At 46.7% G+C, this 19,875-nt stretch overlaps 1 protein-coding gene across 17 annotated transcripts in view; it reads right to left on the minus strand.

Moving 5' to 3' along the window:
- The window catches only part of PTK2 (protein tyrosine kinase 2), a 257,936-nt gene that overhangs the window by 151,587 nt on the left and 86,474 nt on the right, over positions 1-19,875 (minus strand). For 16 of the 17 annotated variants that reach the window (XM_019459751.2, XM_053896569.1, XM_053896572.1 and 13 more), the window contains 2 exons: positions 16,187-16,413; positions 5,915-6,081 (listed from right to left, as the gene is read on the minus strand). In XM_019459751.2, coding sequence (XP_019315296.2) covers positions 5,915-6,081; positions 16,187-16,413 — 394 coding nt within the window. Of the gene's footprint in view, positions 1-5,914; positions 6,082-16,186; positions 16,414-19,875 lie in introns of those variants that run through there. The other variant, XM_053896574.1, reaches the window with a different exon arrangement.

Consider the following 19,875-nt stretch of genomic DNA (forward strand, 5'->3'; position numbering starts at 1 on the left):
CTCGGGGAGGCTCTGCACTATTGCCCTCTGGTCCTTTATCTTACCCAACCGATGAGATCCCCAACGATATTCCTTTAGGGTTTTCTTTTCTTTTCACATTATAAAAGCTTATCAGGCTGTTATGTCATTTTCTGGGACTTCCTTTTTTTTTTTTTTAATTGAGGTAAAATACACGACAAAAAAATTAACCTTTTTAACGCATACAGTTCAGTGGCACTTAGTGCACTCACAACAGTGTCACGGGGGACTCGACTCTGCCACACGTGGCCACACGGCTAAGATTCACCCACACGGCTACACGTCCCTACAGTTCATTCATTTTGACCTGCGTGACATCCTACGTCTGCGGCCCAGCACGGAAACCTGGAGTCTCTCAGGGACAAAATCTGCAGGGGAACTGCAGCCCTGTAGAGTGTGTGCTGCCCGTCTTCCAGCTGCGGCCCAAACGGATTTACCCGTTTACCTTCTCTCACCAGCAGCACAGGCAAACACCCTGTTGGAGCCACCACCTCTCCCGCTACTGACACTGTCCACAACTCACTTTCTGCCAACCAGTGTGGACCTTGTGGGCTAGGTCCCCACCCCCCTGATCGCCACCCCCCCCCCCCCCCGATCACTGGCCAAACTTGTTTTCTCCTTTACGACAACGCCTTCACGTCCCTTGCCCGTGGACTGAGTTGCCTGCAACTCTCATACTAATCAGAAGAGCATCATCCTTTGTAAATTACAAACGTGACAAATACCTCCTCTCAGCTGCAACTTGCTTCTGCACTTTTACAAATACACCTTTTAATACACAGAGGCTCTTCATCTCAATGAAGTTAAATTTGCTACTCTTTCCTTTTCCAGAGAACGTCTTTGGGGTTATTAAATCTTCCTGCTCCAGGACCAGCAGTACATTCGTATTTTTCATTAAGCTTTTTTCTCCCCTGGTCCGTCTTCAGTGGGTCCCTGTGTGTTGCTTGAGGCAGGATCTATTTTGTGGTTATTCTTCCCACCAGGACAGCCACGTATCCCACCAGCCCTTCCTGTCCCCAGCGGCCAGCCACGGCACCACTGGAAGGTCCCCCTGCCTGACACAGCTACACCCACACAGTGTGCCACAAGCTGGCTTGTGTTGAAAGACCTCAGGACCCGGGTGAGCAAGCCTGTGTCTCAGGGTTACTGAACAGGAGGAACAGATCCTACGGCAGATAGCATGAAAACAAATCGATGTTCAAAAACTTCCCAAGAATGGAAACTGACGCCCAATTATTCCGGGGAGTCCTAGCACTTTCATTCAAAGAACATCTTCCTTCTCTGAACTAAAGCCAGGAGTGCGGCTGTCCTCACAAAGCCACCTACGAACTGGGAGAAGGTCCCTGCTGGCACGGGGGAAAGGTGATCAAAAATGTTCTGTCTCTGGTGCTTACGTACCTTAACAGGAGCAGAGAAGAAAGAGCTGAGCACGCGGACGCAATTGCCTACTCTGCCGTATGATCTCAAGGAAGCTTTTTCAGCCTCTCGGAACCACAGCGGTCTCACCAGTAACATGGCAAAAGGTGAGTACCCACCTGAAAAGACTATCATAGAAAGAACGAACTTGGGGAAAGTAAGCCAGGTGCTTAGCACGATGTCCACCACATTGTAAGCAATGTGTGTTACTGTGAAAACACGGTTATTCACACAACCTACCACTGTTCATCCCTAGATGAATACAACTTACTGTCCCATCAAAGTGCTCTGCCTCTAGGTTTATTTTACATTTCCACTACCACTAATTCCATTCTCACTTGAAGTGTTTATGAGGCGCCTCCTATATACCAGGCATGACCAACTAGAAACTAGGAATAGAGCAGCAGGTGAGACAAAGTCCCTGAGGGAGAGAAAGGTCATCAGGTGGGCAGACCCTAAAGACAGAACGGTCGGGGAAGACACAGGCCGAGAGCGGACAGTGGACACCGGTCTGAACGATGGGAGGCCCACGCGGTGACGGAAACGACAGGGGAGCACGTTCAGCAGAGTCACACGAAGCACAAAGTCTCATTCGAGAACCAGAAGGAGCCGTGGGGCTGCGGCAGAGCGAGCGGAAAGTTCTCCAAGACAAAGGAAAGGTGGGCCGAGGCCGGTGCTATTCAGCAGGCCAGGAAGCTGGCGGCAGAGAGGATCCAATGAGACCCCGACCAGGCAGCGAGGAAGAGACGACACTGAAACGTGCGGCCGCTTGAGTGGACGAAGGGAACGAGAGCGAGAGGAGATGGGGCTGAGAGATGATCGGGAACTCTGGAGTTGGCTCCAGGTGTGACGAGGTGCTACTGGAAGCTTCTGCGGGAGTGAGTTTCATACTCCACTGGATGCTTGTGTTTTTAAAGACTCTTGAGCAAACCCCGTAAGCTCTACCTTAAAAAAAATCGCCCTACAACCGCTTCTCACTCCATCACTACTCCCCCAGGCCACCTGCTTTAGGATTTTTGCCTGGGCTATGGCAATAACCGGTTTATGGGTTCCCTGTGTCTCTCCTATTAACGTGTGAATTTAATGCCAAAGGCAGGTCTACAGAGAGAAGGAAGAGGAAAAGAGGTCACTGGAGCAGTCCAAAATTTAAATGCTGGGCAGAGGACACTGTTTTTGCTTTACACATTCTGAGAAGTATCTTCAGGGGCCCACCTGTTTCTGTAGTGATTCTTGTAGAACAAGCCTTTTATTATTATGTAGTTGCCCTCCACATCCCTATTAATGCTTTTCTGTCTTCAAACTTTTTTCATAGGATATTAATAAAACAATACCAATCCCCTTGCCCCCCTTCTCCCACCTAGTTAGCAGGAAGGGAAATTCTTTTCTCTTCTCTTCTCTTCTCTTCTTTTCTTTTCTACCCATCCACCCACCCACCCACCCATCCATCTAAATGAGGTTGAAGAGAACAGAATGGCACTGGATGAAAATCTGAGACCTCGGCGTACTAGTGAGGTTGGGTGTGAGGTTGGGTATGATTTTGTGAAGCACGTACGTAGACCTACATGTACGTGGTTCTGAGACACACACACGTGTTTGTGCTGCATCTTAAGGTAAAATGTTTCTTCCTGTAAGTCACATGAAAATGTCTTGAATGTCACTGTGTTAGGTGTGTCATAAAGAGCAGAGAGCTGGACTGTATTTGTAATCACACCCTAACAGGTTCTGACCACTCACTCCTAGTCTACCTGACCTTCTGAAGTCTAGTCTGTGATTTCCCTTCACCCTACTTCCCTGTCTTTCTTCCTCCCCTTTTCTTGCCTCCTTTCGATTATGGAGTTTCTCAATACCTACTCACCCACCTACCTGTTACGTTACACAATCTACTTCTAATGTTTTATGGTTGCCCTAATATACAATTTTATTTTTAACATTTTTATATATAATTTTAAAACCCGGCTGACAGAGCCTTAATTCCGATCACCTCTCTTCTGACATACTGGGTTCGACTATCTGGGTTTTACTTTTTTCATATAAAAAACCAGCTTTTACCACTTTATGTGTTTTCAGAGACAATGCTTATCTGTATCTACCCGATTTTTTTCCTAGCACTCCTTCTTCCAACCGAAACCCTCCTTCAGAGACCATTTTCCTTTCTCCCGAGTGTATTTATAGGAGGTTCCTTTGCTGGTATAGTCTCCGTGGAAAACATCGCTGTCATCCTGCTCTTGAATGGTCACTGAATCTGACAAAAAATACAGGTTGCCGGTGACTTCTTCTCCCCACTTTGCACAGATCACTGCTGTGGAGAACTGTGAATGTGTCCCTGGTTGCTTTAGCATCATCTCTTTGTTTTCCTTTGTACACGACTTGACTATAATCCACCAAAGTGTAGATCTATTTTTTTAACCGTGTTTGGGGTTTTGCATTAATCCTGGTTCTGAGGACTCATGTTATTTGCCAATTCCAGAAAATTCTCAGCCATAATCTCTTTGGGAGTATTTCCTCCTCCTCAGTCTTTTTATCTCCTCCTGGAGCCCCTGTCAGAAATGGGTCTGCCTCCTCAGTTTTCGTGTCATGCCATTTCCTTTCATATTCTCTACCTGTGCATCTCCCCGTGCTGTCTTTTGGGCAGATTTTCTCAGATCCGTGTTTCTGTTGACCAATTTTTCACCTACATCTACCTTGCTATTTTAACCATCCAGTGGTTTCCAGAACTCGAGTTTGGTTCTCTTTCAAATCTACTTGGTTCTCCGTAATAGGCTCCCGTTCCTTACTGACGCCCTAGGTCCTGCCTCCTCTGACGTGAGCACCGACAGGCGGCAGGAAGCCTGGCTCTCCCGACACACCCACAGGCATCACCTGTGCCTCCAACCCATCTCCTTGTCTCCTCTCCTCCCCCCGCCGTCCACGCACCTTCACCGATCTTAGTGGCCTCGCTACCACTCAGAGTTAAGGTTACAGTTAAGGCTAGGTTCACTTTAAAAGCCTGCACTGGGAAGTCAGCTAAATTCAACTCAAAGCTGTATCCGGAGCTCTCTCTGCAGGTGGAACTTAAATCGAGTCTGTTACCTATCTCCCCTGTCTTTACCTCCTAAGGTCTGTGGAGAGCTATGAGAAATAAACATTTTACGAACTGCAAATGTACAGACTATAAAGAGCACACGGTGGGCCCGGTGCCAGGCTGCGGCAGCCACTCCCATCAGCATCAGGTTCAGCACTCACTGTGTTCGGTGAAGTTCTACCTCGCCCAGTCTTTGAGGGTTCAGGCTCCACGGAACAGAGTAGTGCCCACTCAACTTTACTTGAAATTAGGCCAAGTAAACTGGCTTAAAAGAACAGAAACAGAGCTTGTCAATTCAGATGCTTGCATTCGACACAACATCTGACCGAGCACTAGGGACATCATGATGATGAAGCACGCCTCCGACGTGTTGGTACAGGAAGGCGACGGAATTATGTTCAATAAAAATACCTGCAGGGATACCTATCTTTTAGGTATTCATAGCTTTTACACACTTATTGGACTGACTGGCTGAATAACGGAGGTCAGATCTTTGCTAGCCATCGATGTAACCCCATCAAACTGCATTATCGTGGGGTATCTTGTTAGCTCGGTCGGTTCCGGCTATTTGAAAAACATGAAAACACAAGGATATTTCTTTGGTAAACTGTAGCTAGGATTAGATTTTTTCGACTAGAGATTATTAACCTAAACATATTTGTTTTTCGTTTAAAACGTCTCCTCCAAACAACTCAGGTTGTCGGACTGAAAGTGACCGGCCCTGAAGCTCCCCCCTTCCCCCACCCCCCGATCCATAACCGCCTTTACTCCCACAGCAGCATCCACAAAACGCAGGCGCCTGTGGAAGGAGCCCATCTTTGCAAGTTATACTTCTCTCAAATAAAGTGTATTACATGTACAATTTCCTACTAACAAGCTGCTTTGCGTAACAGTGGAAAAAATTACTAGGAGAGAACACAGAGAACTCTTTAATTCACTTTGAATCACGTCCGTTTCGCTCAGGTCCATCCGAGTCACGAACATCAAACGTGCACCCACTCTTTTTGGGGGAGCTGTGGGTTACCGGGCCCCGTGGAGCAAGCCGTGCCGCCCACCAGGGAGGTGATCAGGTGCACACGAAGTCCTGCTGTACGAGAGGATGCGGACAGGACGGAAAGGAAAAGAACAGGGGGCGGAGTTCTCAGAGCTGAGGCTGACCCAAAACAGTCCCCGACGGGAGAAGCGTGACCGGCCCCAGGCCGTCCCCACAGAGCCCAAAGTCCATAGTGCCACAAAGACAGACTGAACAGAGATCTAGGAGAGGTCGCTGGTTAATTATTACCAGCCAGTTTTATTTCGACAGGAGTCGTGATTACAAGCAGTATGAAAATTAAGCAAAGACATTCACCCTCTCGTGTGTGATTTAATATGCAAAACAAATCAAGCGTGAGTCACACCAAAGTAGGGACGCGATCTTACTTCCACTCCTCTGGTGGGTGTGCAAGTTCATACTTCTCCCTCACATTGGAGACACCCATATCCAAATGGAGCCAGTGAACCTCCTCTGACCGCAGGTGACTGAGGCGAAATCCATAGCAGGCCACGTGCTTTACTTTGTGACTGTCCACTATCTTCTGAATGATGCCCTAAAACATACCCCCCACAAAAACGACTGTTATAAACAAAAAAAAAACTGTAGGCTAAAAATTAATGCAATGTTCATTTGTTTTAGTTAGTTATCAGAAATCTTTGGTAAAAGAGTATCAAGTTAAATAAGTCATTTAATTTTTCTTAGGAATCTTGTTTCTCAAATAGTATTTTTATGAACAAGGAAAGTTTTGAAAAAACACAAAAAGAGACTCTTCCGTTTTCTTCAGTGATAAACAAGGCATGGAAACTTAAAATACATTTCTGCAGCTCTAGCTCTGCCCCCCCCCGCCCCCAAACCTGACAATGTGTCCCAGCCACCCTCTGGGTGTGACTGCTGATAACTAGGCCCGAGGACGGGTTCCACTTTCTGAGCCCAGGACGGCATACTGCTCTAGACCCGATGCAACCTGATGTCATTTCTTAAGAAACACATTTAAGGACATATGACGAAGGCCACAGTTCTGACAATACCGATGATATCTGTGAAGTTATTCAAAATTGGGCCTACCCAATCTGCTACCAACCTCTCAAAGAGCCCCTGAAACCTAACACTCCATGACTTCAGACAGGAAGGCTGCCCAAAGATGAAGCTTATCCTAAACTAGGGAAAGGGAGGGGGCAGCCCGAGTCTTGCCCTGTACCCGCACAGTGTGGAAGTCCACGTGTACACGTTTGAACACGGACGGCACGCGTGGGAACATAACAGAGGCCATGTGCTGCCCCCACACGAGGGTGTGCTAATCACAGCCCATTGCAATCCTCTCAGTGCTCCAGGCCACTCACAGTTAATGTTGAATGATGCCGACATTAACGTGAAAATCACCGGTCGAGAAAATCAGCATGGTTTTTAAAGACTAGCAATTAACGGAAGGTATCACACTACTTACAACATGAGACACATCTTCAAAGTTCCTACACACACTAAGCGTTTCTATATTAAAGCACGATGCTGTTGACAATACAAATAAGGATGTTCCTATCCCTACTCACGAGAAGACAATTAACACACACTATATGCAAAACCCATCAAGGACGCAGTGCGTCCACACTAAAGGCAACAGGTGGCACCTGTCCGTGGCCAGGCTCCCGGGAGAAGGTTGTGTATCGGGCACGGGAGAATGGTAGGGAGGAGGAAACGTGTCATCGGGGAGAAAGCATGGACAGAGGCCTGGGCTGGAGGTCGCTCCATAAAGAAGACACGCTCTCTGGGGACAGGAAGACCCGGTGCAGCCTAAAGAACTCTGGGCAAAACTGCAAGGGGCATAAATGTCCTTCTTGGCTTTCGGATTCAAGGCCTGGGGTTTGTGATGGGGCCACCGTGAAGGACGCTGCCGCCTGTGCTGCCAGGGGCGCCCAGCCAAGGGGGCAGCAGGAGCCGAAATCCAGCCGGCCCTCTAGTCGGCACATCTTGTGCTCAGGGGTGGGACATCGGCTTCCAGTAGTTCTCTCAGAGGCAACTTCTTCAGCTTCCCCTTGCCGACACGCAAGTCCCTGCTGCACAGGACGGGAGCTGGCGCCTCTTTCAAATTCCCACAAAGGCGCTCTGTGCCCCGGTCCCGACTCTGCCCATCTGCTACCAAGGGCACAGCGACACCAGCTGCCCTCCTCTAAGGCTCAGGTTTAGCACGTCCTCTCGTTAGTCCGCGGCAGCTTGCTGCTACCAGATTCCAGAGCCACTGCTCTCCTGTCAGGGCCCTGGTGCAGGTCCCTCTCTGTTCCCAACCATCTGTCTCGGCAGGTCTATCCTTCCCCTCCAGACACACGCCGGTTCCTACCGCTGTTTGTGCCATCAACCCCGGGGAGAGATCCCGCCCTCCCTGGGTGCCTTCCCTGATGAGCCCCAGCAAAGGTTACCCTGGCGACCTATCAGGGAACAGGGCACCCAGGCACCCACCTGCAGAGAGGCCAGCGTGGACACACCGAGTCCAGAACCGTGGAGCCCAGGGCACAAGCCGGCTCCCAATCTGGAGTTTTACGGGACAGACGCAATTTCAGCCCATTCACTCCATCACACTACCTGAAGACACCCAGAATGACTTCCGGTTTGCTTCTGTGTAACGAGGAGCTCCCATCCCGTAGGGAGCTCCCACCCTAAACAAGTTGTAGCCTTCACTTTCCACTAAGAAAATTAAAAGCAATAAACACACAGACACTTCCCTCTATTTCATGTTTTGCTTTTTTATTATGCTCCCATATTGTGTTCTATCCTATTTCTCTAGAACTCCTGTAAATCTCATCGCGGACTCAGTCTGAATGGCAGCCAAGGTTAGGAATATAAAAGGACTTACACATTTGATGCTCAGTACCTACACTCAGTAACTTAATTTTGAGCACCAAACATGTGGTTCTGGATAACTGAAAAACAACTTTTAGAACTAAACATTTAGTAAGGAATGCACAGTCAGAAAAACCTACCCTGCTACCATATGGAAATGTATGCATATATTATTTCTGGAAAACGTGTATTTAGAAAAGTGACTGTCTCAAGGGAGATAACAGGACAAGGATTTATAATATACCCCTAACGGCAGCTGAATTAAATTTAAATTCCTCATCCTGACTTTGATGTCCCACGACAATCCTATCCACACTTCAATACTTTGAAAAGGCCGTTGGCTCATCGGTATCCTATCCCAGAACTTGGAAATACGTAATGTTCCTGATTAATCCTCACATTAGATATTCACAGGAAAAGAATTCTTCTTAAGGATGAAAATAAAAGAAGCCAGTGTCTGTATTGTGCTTCTATCTTATCAGGAACATACAGCACTAGCAGACAGAGCCATTCTACTCCTGGTGGGTAGTTCTTGTCGGTTCCCCAGCTCTGGGGGGGCCAGGGGGAGTGGACATGCAAACAATACTGCTGTGAACGTGCTTGAAGCTGGCATCACACACGTGCAGAAACAACACCCAGAAACAGACGCCCTGGGTCAAAAGCTACGAAACGTGTGACATCTGGTAAGTACGGCCAAACCGTCAACCAGTGAAACTATATCAATTGGCACATGACATTAGAGACTGTCCTTCACCTCATGCCGATGCTGGATGAAATCAATCTTGAGTGTTTATCAGTGTGATGGACCACAAGAGGTGGGGGACATTTCACTGTTGTCCTTGATTACACACTAGTGAGATGAGTCTGTGGTTTCGTTTCTAAAAGTTCTTTTTACGATTTTGCCGGGTTCAACTTGGTCACCTACCTATCTTTTGGACAGTGTTCTGGAAAGAAGCAATGACCTTTCCACTGGTCGAAAGAAGTCCTGCAGACCTTTCCTTCGTGTTCATTCGCTCATGAATGTTCGTTCCCTCCCTGGGTCAGTGAGCATGTGCACCTAGTCCGCGTGGCAGCAGCACTACAACGATGGATACGACAGAACCCTTGCCTCCAAAGCCGTAGTCTAGGAGGGAGGTGCTGGACACACGCGTGAGAGTGGCCTGTCCGTGTGCGGGGAACTGTCTACGTGTCTAGCTGTCTCCCCACTGTCACTTGCAAGGCCTCTATCACGAGAGGAGAGATCTAAAGCCACACACACTGTTCTTAACAGCGCACTTCTCTCCACTTCCTGCCAGGAGTCACCAAGTGCAACCATCACTGCTGATTTGTTTGTTACAATGCAGTTATTTTTCTGTGTCTCTCTTTCAGACGCTCTTTACCTCAAGGAAACCAACTGTTCGCTGTGCTCTGTCCTCTGATCCCACCCGCACGGGAGGAGCCTCACTGTCATTCAGTTACCGCAAACAAGGTGCGGAGATCCGAATCCTGCTCTCCAACAGCACTGCCTTCCTCCTGTCGGTTCAGCGCTCACCCAGAAGTCGGCCCCAAAGTCCCCCGAGACAAAGCACACCTGTGCCCATCTGTTCCCTACTACTGCCATAACAACAACCACAAACTTCCGAGCTTAAGATAGCACAAATGCTAGCTTCTCAGTCCTGTAAAATCCTAAGTCCGAAATGGGAAACCCTGGGCTAAAATCAAGGTGTCAGCAGGGATGCACTGCTTTCTGGAAGCTCCAGGCTGGCCTCGTCCAGCTGCTAGAGGCCCCTCTGTGCATGTTCAAAGCCAGCAGGGTTGCGTCCAACCCTTTTACTGCAGCCCCCTCCCTCTGACCATAGCCAAAAAAGGTCTGCAGCTCATAATCTCCCCATCTCAAGGTCCTTAGTGTGGGTCACATCTTCCAAGTCCATTCTGCCATGGAAGCTCCCATATGCCCAGGTTCTGGGGATTAGGACATGGATACCTTTTGGGGCTATTATTCTGCCCACCACAATCACCATCTCTAAGGTTCCGTGACAGAGAATTCTTTCTCGTGCTCTTGCCGTCTCATACTCTTCTTTACGTTGCTTCTGACTCTGTTTCTTTCTTATGGTTTTTCTTTCTAGTTTCTTCCTAGATGATACTATTCCATTAAAGAAATGTTCACGTTTTAAATACATATTCACCTGATCCTCTATCAGAGAAAGTTGACATTTGAGACACACACGAAGCATCAGTGACGACACTTGACAATAAACACTGGAGACCACAGGACTACTGCACATAGAGCCCTTCCGGCAACCATCTGTGGCTGAGCTCAGGGAAGACGGCCTACGGGGCGCCTTCCCCACAGCGGCTGGCGTTCTGAGCACAGCGCAGTGGCTCACAGAGCTCGTAACTGCTGCCGACTCACAGAATCCCAAACTGTCCCTGTGCTTTCCACTCCAATCAGAAAGCTGATTTTAAATTGATCAGAATGGGGGCGCCTGGGTGGCTCAGTCGGTCGAGCATCCAACTTCGGCTCAGGTCACGATCTCGCGGTTCGTGGGTTCAAGCCCCGCGTCGGGCTCTGTGCTGATGGCTCGGAGCCTGGAGCCTGCTTCTGATTCTGTGTCTCCCTCTCTCTCTGCCCCTCCCCCACTCAGGCTCTGTCTCTCTCTTTCTCTCTCTCAAAAATAAATAAGCGTTAAAAAAAACTGATCAGAATATTTCTTTCTACCGTTATTCTTCCCACTACCAGTGTGGTTACAATAATTAGTCCTACTCCAACCAAGGATATTCCGCATTTAGCAAAGTACAGGACTGAGTTTATTGCGTTTGTTTACTCTTGCAGATTCAGGTAACTGAGTGGCTCAGGACGAGTACTGGGACCTCAGAGTGTGCTAGGTAGCTAGAAAAGTGCACTGAGCCCTTTAGTCAACTTTAAGACACTCTGCACATAACAACAATATTGTCCAACAACTCAGCCGCTACTTAATCTGTACTTGCCTAGATTTGGTGTCTGGGTACAAAATGCATTGTTGCAGGCCCTGTGATTTAAAGAAAATAGTAATAAGGTAGGAATGAAGGTTTGCTAGAGGTATCAGTAAGGCTAGGTATGGTTTTGGATGGGTGTAATCTCTCAGTTTCTTTCATGGTTATTGGTCCACTACTTTCTACTCCTGCCACCAGTTTTCCTAACTTTATTTCTGTCAGAAGTACTCCATTTCACCTAAGATTTCATGTAGTCATTCAAAAAGGAATCCATCAAGTACCTGCTGTGTGCCCACTAGGCCCTGCTGAAGACACAGGTGATGAGACCACGGAGCAGTAAGACCCCGGGCTTACAGTCTAGGGGAAGAAAACAGAGAATAAGAGAGCAAACAAATCAAGAAACAAGACAATCTCAGTAAGGAGAAAGCATGTGAAGAAAACAACAAAACAGGTGACGGGCAATGGAAAAGGTGGAGGAGAGGGAGCATTCTTGAGCTGGGAGACAGAGTGAGGACAGTCACTGGAAGTAAGGTAAGAACGGGTAACAAGGAGCCAGATCCCGTAGGCCCTTGTATGGCCTACACTGAAGGAATCTGGCCTTCCTCTGAGAGAAATGGGGAGCTGCTGGAGGTTTTGAGCAAATTACTGATTAGAAGACAGGCCTGTTAGAGAAACAGTCCGGGAAGCAGAAAGTCAAAGGGAATGAGCTGGAGGACAGAAGGCCATGGGGCAGAACAGGGAGAGGGAAGAGTCAGAGGCTTTTAAAGGACCTGAACGTTCACCCTAAATGAGACAGGAAGCCCAGGGAAGGTTCCGTGCAGGACTGACGTGCCCTGGCTTTCATTTCAATGGGATCACCTGGCTGCTGGCTCATGAACAGACTGAGGGGGCCCCAGGGGACGGCGGGGTGTCGGGAGGCCATGTGGCGACGCACATGGAAACAGTGGTGGCTCTAGGAAGACGTGCAGTAGACGCCATAGGAACTGGGCGGATCCTGGGTGTCTTTGGGAAAACGTGTGGACAGAAGTAGCTAACATTCTGGACGTCAGGTGTAAGCAAAGGAGGAATAACAGATGATTCCAAGGGACCCAAGTCACTGAAGGAAGGGGAGCCCCTAGACGGACTCATGGATGGTTCTCTTGGCGTCAGAAGCATGAAGATGGAGGACAGGGGCACACGCAGCCGGGTGGCACTCAGGTCCTAAGGTCAGAGGGAGAGCAGTCAGAACGGGGCATGGGGGTGGGAAAGGCAGAGCTGGTTAAACCCTGGTCAAGGCCTGAAGAGACCATGAAAACGCAGGGGAGGAGCAAGGGGGCGGCGTGCAGGCCGCCGCCCACGTCCCTGCAGCACTTTTTCCCGGGCTCACGGGTCTTCATGCCCCGTTATGTCTCCTGACTGTCTCCTCAAAGACAGCCTGTGGTATCAACGCTCCCTTCATTCCACGTCTTCACGATCGGTGCTTCGTCCGGAAAACTTCCGAGGTACGAGTCCCCTCCCTGCGCCCTCAGAAGATGCTGTTCCAGTGCCGTCCTGCATCCAGCATTGCTGATGAAAAGTCTGCTGTTAAGTGTCATTCTTTTCTCCAAGTAGGGGACTCCTCTGGTAGGATATGGAATTTTCTACACACCCTTATCATCCTGACATACCACTACAATGTTTCTAGATGACCAATCTTATTCAATACAGGCCAGCATGGATTAACCTTGACTCTTCTGGGCTGACCCCACACTGAGCTCCAGAGTCGCCTGGAACATGCTCCTGGCACAGAGCCCAAACTACGGCCAAGGTAAGCGACGTCTGCACCCGTGGGCTGCTGGTTATGCGGGGGCGGGATGCATCAGCCCGCCAGCACCACCGTTCAGTGACCATGACTGGGCTATGACTGGCACTTGACTTTGGTGGTGCCTGAGGCTGATGATGCAGACAGAGCGCGCCCACACGCCCGTCTCACAGACTCCCCACAAGGAGGCTCCGGCCTCCTCACACTCAGGTGCTGCCACAGGGGCTGGGGACGGCCTGGTTGTGTCCCAGGCCCCGAGGCCTGCCCCCGAGGCCTGCAAGGGCCTCCAAAAAGGAGCCTCTACTGTTGCTGCTCTGTACTCTGCCTATAACTTGATGGGCTCCTACGGGTCCTGTCAACAACCAAACATGTAAACTAATTAAAGTGTAATTAGCACATACATGTAAAAGGAGTAAAATGTATTAACTGCAGCATGAGAAATAATGACTTATGACAAGAATCCAGGATTTTCCTGGTAAAAATAAATCTTTCAACTCCTCCAAAGGTGGTGTTCTTCTGAGTCAAGCAGTCTGTCTGATAATCACTTCCTACAGAGCACAACCGTCTAGCAGAAATACAATGCAAGCTCCCTAAGTTATTTTTCAATGTTTAAAAAAAAGGTAAAAGAGATGGGTTGTTGCAATTTTACTATTTGTATTTTATTGAACCTACTGGGTCAAGAACATTATCCTTTCAACAGGCAGTCATAACAGATTACTGATGAGATACTTTACATTCTTTTTTCATACTAAATCTTTGAAATCTTGCAGTTTCTACTTCCAGAACACCAGCTCAGACTAGCGACATTCAAGTGTTCGATTGCTGTAGACGTCTAGTGTATCAGGCAGTGCAGCAACAGAGGGTCTGAAGCTAATTATTCGGTTACTTCGGACCACAGTGAGCTGTCTTTTCAGAAAATGGATGGTCTGGCTTCCTCTTTGCTACCATCATTAAATGGCCTCTTGGCTTCTGCCAAGTGCCTACACTTCCACTCCTAACTCACGCCCCCACCGCATTTCTGTTGTCGGTCATCAGGCTTCAAATGCTGCCACGTTCCTTCCGCTGCACTCCTGCCTAGCAATATATGCCGGTCCCTTTATAACGGTCCTCCGTCTGGTGCTTCTCGGGGAGAAAGATGCCATAGGCACGTTCCGCAGCACTATGTTTTTCGCTGGTGCAAATCCACCAATCAACTAATAACTCTGCATTTTCAAAAGTTACAGCCTTAAATAAAAGTGGGTTATGAATAACAGCCACCTTCCATCACAGGAAAGGCTGCAGTGAACCAATGCCAGTTGAGATTTCTTCGCCTCAAGTTGAAAATCATCAACTAATGAGAGTTATTAAATTTCAAAACATTTATCACCTACTAAGAAATAAAACAACCTGGTTTTCAGCCACATGGATTTGCCTGCACTGATCTTCATAAAAGTTCAACAAATATGTTCTCATAACTTAGGTATGTGAATCTGGTTTAAATTTTTCTTCACAATATAAACGTTTTGATGTCTGGTAAATTTGTAACATTGGCTAAAGGCTTGACATGTGCCCAGTGATCACTGGTTCTCTCCTTGATCTTAATCCTCTTGTGTGCAGTACATTTGATACTAAAATACCTCTGTCATGGAGCCCTTCCAAGGTACGTTTTCAGATATAACCCATCTTGAACATTTGCTAAATGTCTGGTCAAATTCACATCTCTGAAAGGCTCCCCTCCTGTACAAATGCTGTGAAGTTTACTAATAAGGCTGATGGAATGCTTTAAGAAACGTCCTCATTCACCATAACTGAAATTCACAAAGACTAGAAGGCCTACTAAGAGCCTTCTCATAAAAGTTACATTTGTGTGCTTTCTCTCCAGTATGAATAGTGCTATTAAGGTAGAACACTGGCTGCCAGACTTCCTACCAAGTGACTGTGTTTACAAGCTTAAATGTAAAACAAAACTATAGGAAAACTAGAAAAAGCCATCAAGCTTCATAAGAAGTTTGTTAACAAGAGACTATTTTAGTTCAATTATCGCACATGAATAGATGTTAACACATATTTAAATACTGAACGAATTCTTCTCCTCTGAATAATTAGTCCATTTGAATAGTCAGTATTGCAATGTTACAGAGGTAACAGAAAATTACATAGAATTCAAATGTAGTACTATACCCTTAAATCTAAATTCTACCAATTCCTTTAACTTGCTTAAAAATAGTTCATGCATATAAGTCAAAGAGTAGAAAATTAATTGGCTTCATTATTACGAAAAGATAGGGGAGAAAAAAGGTCTATCTGTTCATCCTGGCCCTGGACACCGTCCCCCTTAACGACGGACAGGGAGTAAGTTGAGGGGAAGGAAGGAGGAGAAGGGTTCTGTAACACTTGGCCCAAGCGAGCACTTCCTGAAAATCGACGTCCTGGACTCAGTGTTCTGCAATCACAGTGCTACCCTCTCGGTCCTCCCTGTCGGCACCCTCTGCCTCCGAAGGCGCCTCTCCCTGTTCTCGCCCAGGTGCTCTGCTCACTGACGCCCACGCTACCTCCTACGCTCAGCTACACACAGGCTTCCTCGCCCTAGGGGCCCTGGGAAGTGCACCCCACACGGGACAGCAACCGAGGCCGTGGGTGTCTCCCCAGTAGGATGTAAGCTGTACAAGCAGGGGCCCTTTCGATCCCAGAGCTGTGACAAGGGTCCGGTCTGTAGAACCTATCAGTTTTCAAAGAGTCTATCCTATTTTGAGTCATGCAGATACCTTCAAGATTCACCTTCTAGGAAATAATTTATTTCCTAAGTATTAGAGCTTATTTTCATTGCTTTGTTCTCTTATATCCTGACGAGTTAAGAAAAAAAAAAAATAGAGAAAAATGCCACGTCAATGGCATTATATGAATAATATATGGTTCAGTTATTACGTCCCTACGAAATTTTACAATTAAAACTCTGGTCACATATTAACTGCATAAATATTATAAAGAAAAAGGTAACATCTCTGTAATGTGAGAAAAAAATTTTTTATCTTTTTTTTTGGTATGTGCCGTTAACGCCTGTGCCTATCTAACCTGCCATTTACACGGAGGATGTGTTCTAGGAAGACGCACTTACCCTGACATCAGTAGCATCTCCGTGCCTGATAATACTGGCCCAAGTGGCTGGCTCACTGCTGTTCTCAAAATAATGAAAGACCTTCAACACTCGCTCCATTGCCCCGGGGGAACGTTCCACTCCGGTACCCAGATGGGTCTTGGTACTCGAATTCGGGGTGTGATTCAAGTTTGGGTCAAGGTAAGCAGCTGCCATTATTTTGCTTGGTGCTATGTATCTGTCATAATCTGCAAGAGAAAAAGAATCATCAGCGTACAATTCTTGAGACCTAGTAAAATGTGGTTAAAATCAATGAAAACGTGATATGCTGATCCTTACGTTAACAACACCGTTCTCCGTTCTTCCCCTGTGGTGTGTTATATGCCCGAGGTGAGCGTCAGGAGAACGGAGGCCTGGTCTACCAAAATAATCATTGTATTCACCCACACCCAGGGCACTACCTAATTCACAGTGGCAGAATAAATATCTGTTAAATTTGTATTAACAGATTAAAAGGCCAGGGGTCCTAGTTCAGCTCTGTCAAAAATTCACTGTGTTATCTATAAACAGGTTAAGTTTCTACCTATAATGGTTAAGTTACCCTGCTTACAGATAACACGTTTGTAAATGTATCATCTTTTTAAAATCACAGCCTTTAAATCTGTGGGAAAATCTCATAAGAAAGCCAAATATGTTAATTTTACTGCCTACTTTTGAAACCTTTTATGTGAGATACAAGTTCTTTCTTCATACGATAAAAATTCAACAAGAAGTCACTACATGTACTAGGCACTGGTGATGAAAACCCCTCGGTCAAAGCCAGGTTGTCCCGTGTTAGCCAGTCCCTCAGCAGGAGAGTCAGACAGGTCACAACTGAGAACAAAACTAAACCAGAAAGTAAACAAATAAATGTCTGCTGGTGTGACGGGAGGACTTCCATTTGAATGTGAGGGAATAGCTTGGCCAAGACTAACACTCCCACTGAGAAAACTCAGATAAGTCACATTAAAAACCAGCCCAAACAATAGCTGGGAGTCTGAGACACTGTGAGGCAACCAGGACAGCAGGGGACACAGATGGAGACATGAAGAGATGACTTATCAAAGGGCATATGCCAATTCTGGGCCTTCAAGAGCGTGAAGATCAACAAAGAGCCACGGATGGGAGAAACCAGCCGGGCTTTTGACAGTGAGAGACCCAGTTATGAGCACGGGGCCCCCAGGACTCTGGTGAGCAGGACAGAGTGGAGAACTGAGTCACACACTTTGCTAGTTGTCCCCTAAGACAGTCACCAGTCCCGAAACTAAGCCCAGAGGGAGCTGGCAGCAGCTGAGCGAAGCTGAAGGTCGGCAGCAGGGGCCAGGAGTCTACCCGGTTATCCCCTCCCAACCTCGGTCCGGTACAGAGGACATGACCAGCATGACCAGTAACGTCAGTCTAACCAGCAGAAAGCACTACGCCCCAGCACAGCTCACCTCTGCACGGGGAGTACCCACTAAATACGCACGTGAGGCATGCGCTAAAACTGACCCCATGCCAGGTGAAAGAGTAAGGTTCAAGAAATACCAAAGGACTAAATTATTCAGAGTATATTCCGTGGCTAGCATTAAGCTCGACAACAACAAAATAACTATAAAATCCCCGATTGACTGGAAATGAAGCAATGTATTTCAAGTAACCCATTAGCCAAAGAGGAATCAAAGTATTTTGAATTCAAGGCTACAATTAAAAGAAAGATCAACACTACGTGTGGACAGAGCTGTGCTTAGATTAAAATCTATGCTTTTTCTTTTTCTTTTTAAGAGTTTTATTTTTCAGTAATCTCTACACCCAATATGGGGCTTGAACTCACAACCCTGAGATCAAGAGTCACATGCTCTACCAATCGAGCCACTCAGGCACCCCTAAAACCTATACTTTTAAATGCATATATCAGAAATGAAGACTGGAAATTAAGTACTTAAATCCATATCTCACAATACAATTTAGAAGTCAAACAAAATCAAGGTTGTTTTGAAAATAAATAAATAAATAAATAACGCAACTGACAGCATCCAACAAGCCTGATCAAGGGAAGGAGAGAAGGAGAAAACTAACAATACCGATGATGAAGCACAACAGAAGGAGGAGGTCGAGAGTAAGAGGTAATAACACAGTACGAGATATTAGGAAGAGAGTACCGTGAACGACTTCATGCCATGGAATACGAGAGTCGAGACGCACGCACAGCTCTTTGCAAAGTGCAGCTCAAGCCGTAGAAAGGGCTGCGGTACAAACCCCAAAACAGAAATACAAAGTCTAAATAGACCTATTCCGTTAAAAATGGTCAACCTGTGATTAAAATTCTTCCCACAAAGGAATATTTGAATTCTCCCAACAAGTTAAGGAAGAAGAATATTAATCTTACACAACTTCTTCCACTGAACAAATAGGGAACATATCCCAAGCTATTTTATGAGACCAGCAAAACAGTGATAGAAAACCAGACAAGGACAATAAGGGAAAGGGCACAACTCAGTCTCACTTATAAACACAGGTGCAAAAATCTTAACAAAATATTAGCAAATTTAAGCATTCCATATTTAAACATAGCATATTATGACCCAAAGGGATTCATTAAAGGGATACAAAGGTGGTTTAATATTCATTGTTAACAACAGCAAAAGCTGGAAGCGGACAGACAATCTGTGGTCCAGCCAGACAATGGAGTGTTATTCAGGGCTAAAGAGAAGTGAGCTACCAAACCATGAAAAGACTTGGAGGGACCTTAAATGCATATTACCAGTGACAGAAGCCGATCATACTGTACGATTCCAACTACATGCCAACCACAGAGACAGTAAAATGGTCAGTGGATGCAGAGCCGGGGGGGGACAGGGATGAACAGGCAGAACACAGACAATTTTCAGGGCAGGGAGAAGAGTATGACTGTATACCGACCGATACCTGTCATGACACACCTGTCCAAACTCACATCATTACACCACCAAGAGGAAACCCTAAGGTAAATTATGGACTCTGGGTGATCCTGATGCGTCCGTGTAGGCTTGTCCACTGTAACACATGTACCACTCTGGGGGCGGGGGGGGATGGTGGTAACGTGGGAAGCTATGCACGTACCAGGGCAAGGGGCACACGGGAACTCTCTGTACCTTCCCCTCGACTCTGTCGCAGACCTAAAACTCCTCTTAAAAAACGGTCTTAATTTTTTAAAAAGGCAATCAATTAATTCATCATATTTCAGAAATGAGAAGAACCATAGTTGTCTTAACATATGCAGAAAAAAACATCTGGAAAGTTTACTCATGATAAAAACCACTCATGATAAAAACTCTTAGCAAAGTAAGAAAAGAAAGAAACTTCCTTGATCTGATGGAGAGTATCTGCATTAAAAAATGAAATACTGGCGGAAAAGAGCCCCCTGCCGGGCCTCCACAAATAGAGTAAGGCCACGGCCGCCCACCACACCGCTTCTGACTGACATCATTCTGGAAGTCCTATTAGCCAGGTTCCATGGGCAAAAAGGGAAGTTAAACACCGGGTGAGAAGCAAGGAATAAAAGTATCACTATTCACAGACTGCATGATTATGTATGAAAAAAATCTGTAAGAACATACAGAGAAACTACTGGAATTAATGAATGAATATAGCAAGGTTGCTGGACGATCCAACAAAATCAACTACACTTCGGATTGCTAGAGCAATGTCTT

Source organism: Panthera pardus, unplaced genomic scaffold, assembly GCF_024362965.1.
Source record: "Panthera pardus isolate Hobbes unplaced genomic scaffold, ASM2436296v1 HiC_scaffold_7, whole genome shotgun sequence".
Classification (NCBI taxonomy): Eukaryota; Metazoa; Chordata; class Mammalia; order Carnivora; family Felidae; genus Panthera; species Panthera pardus.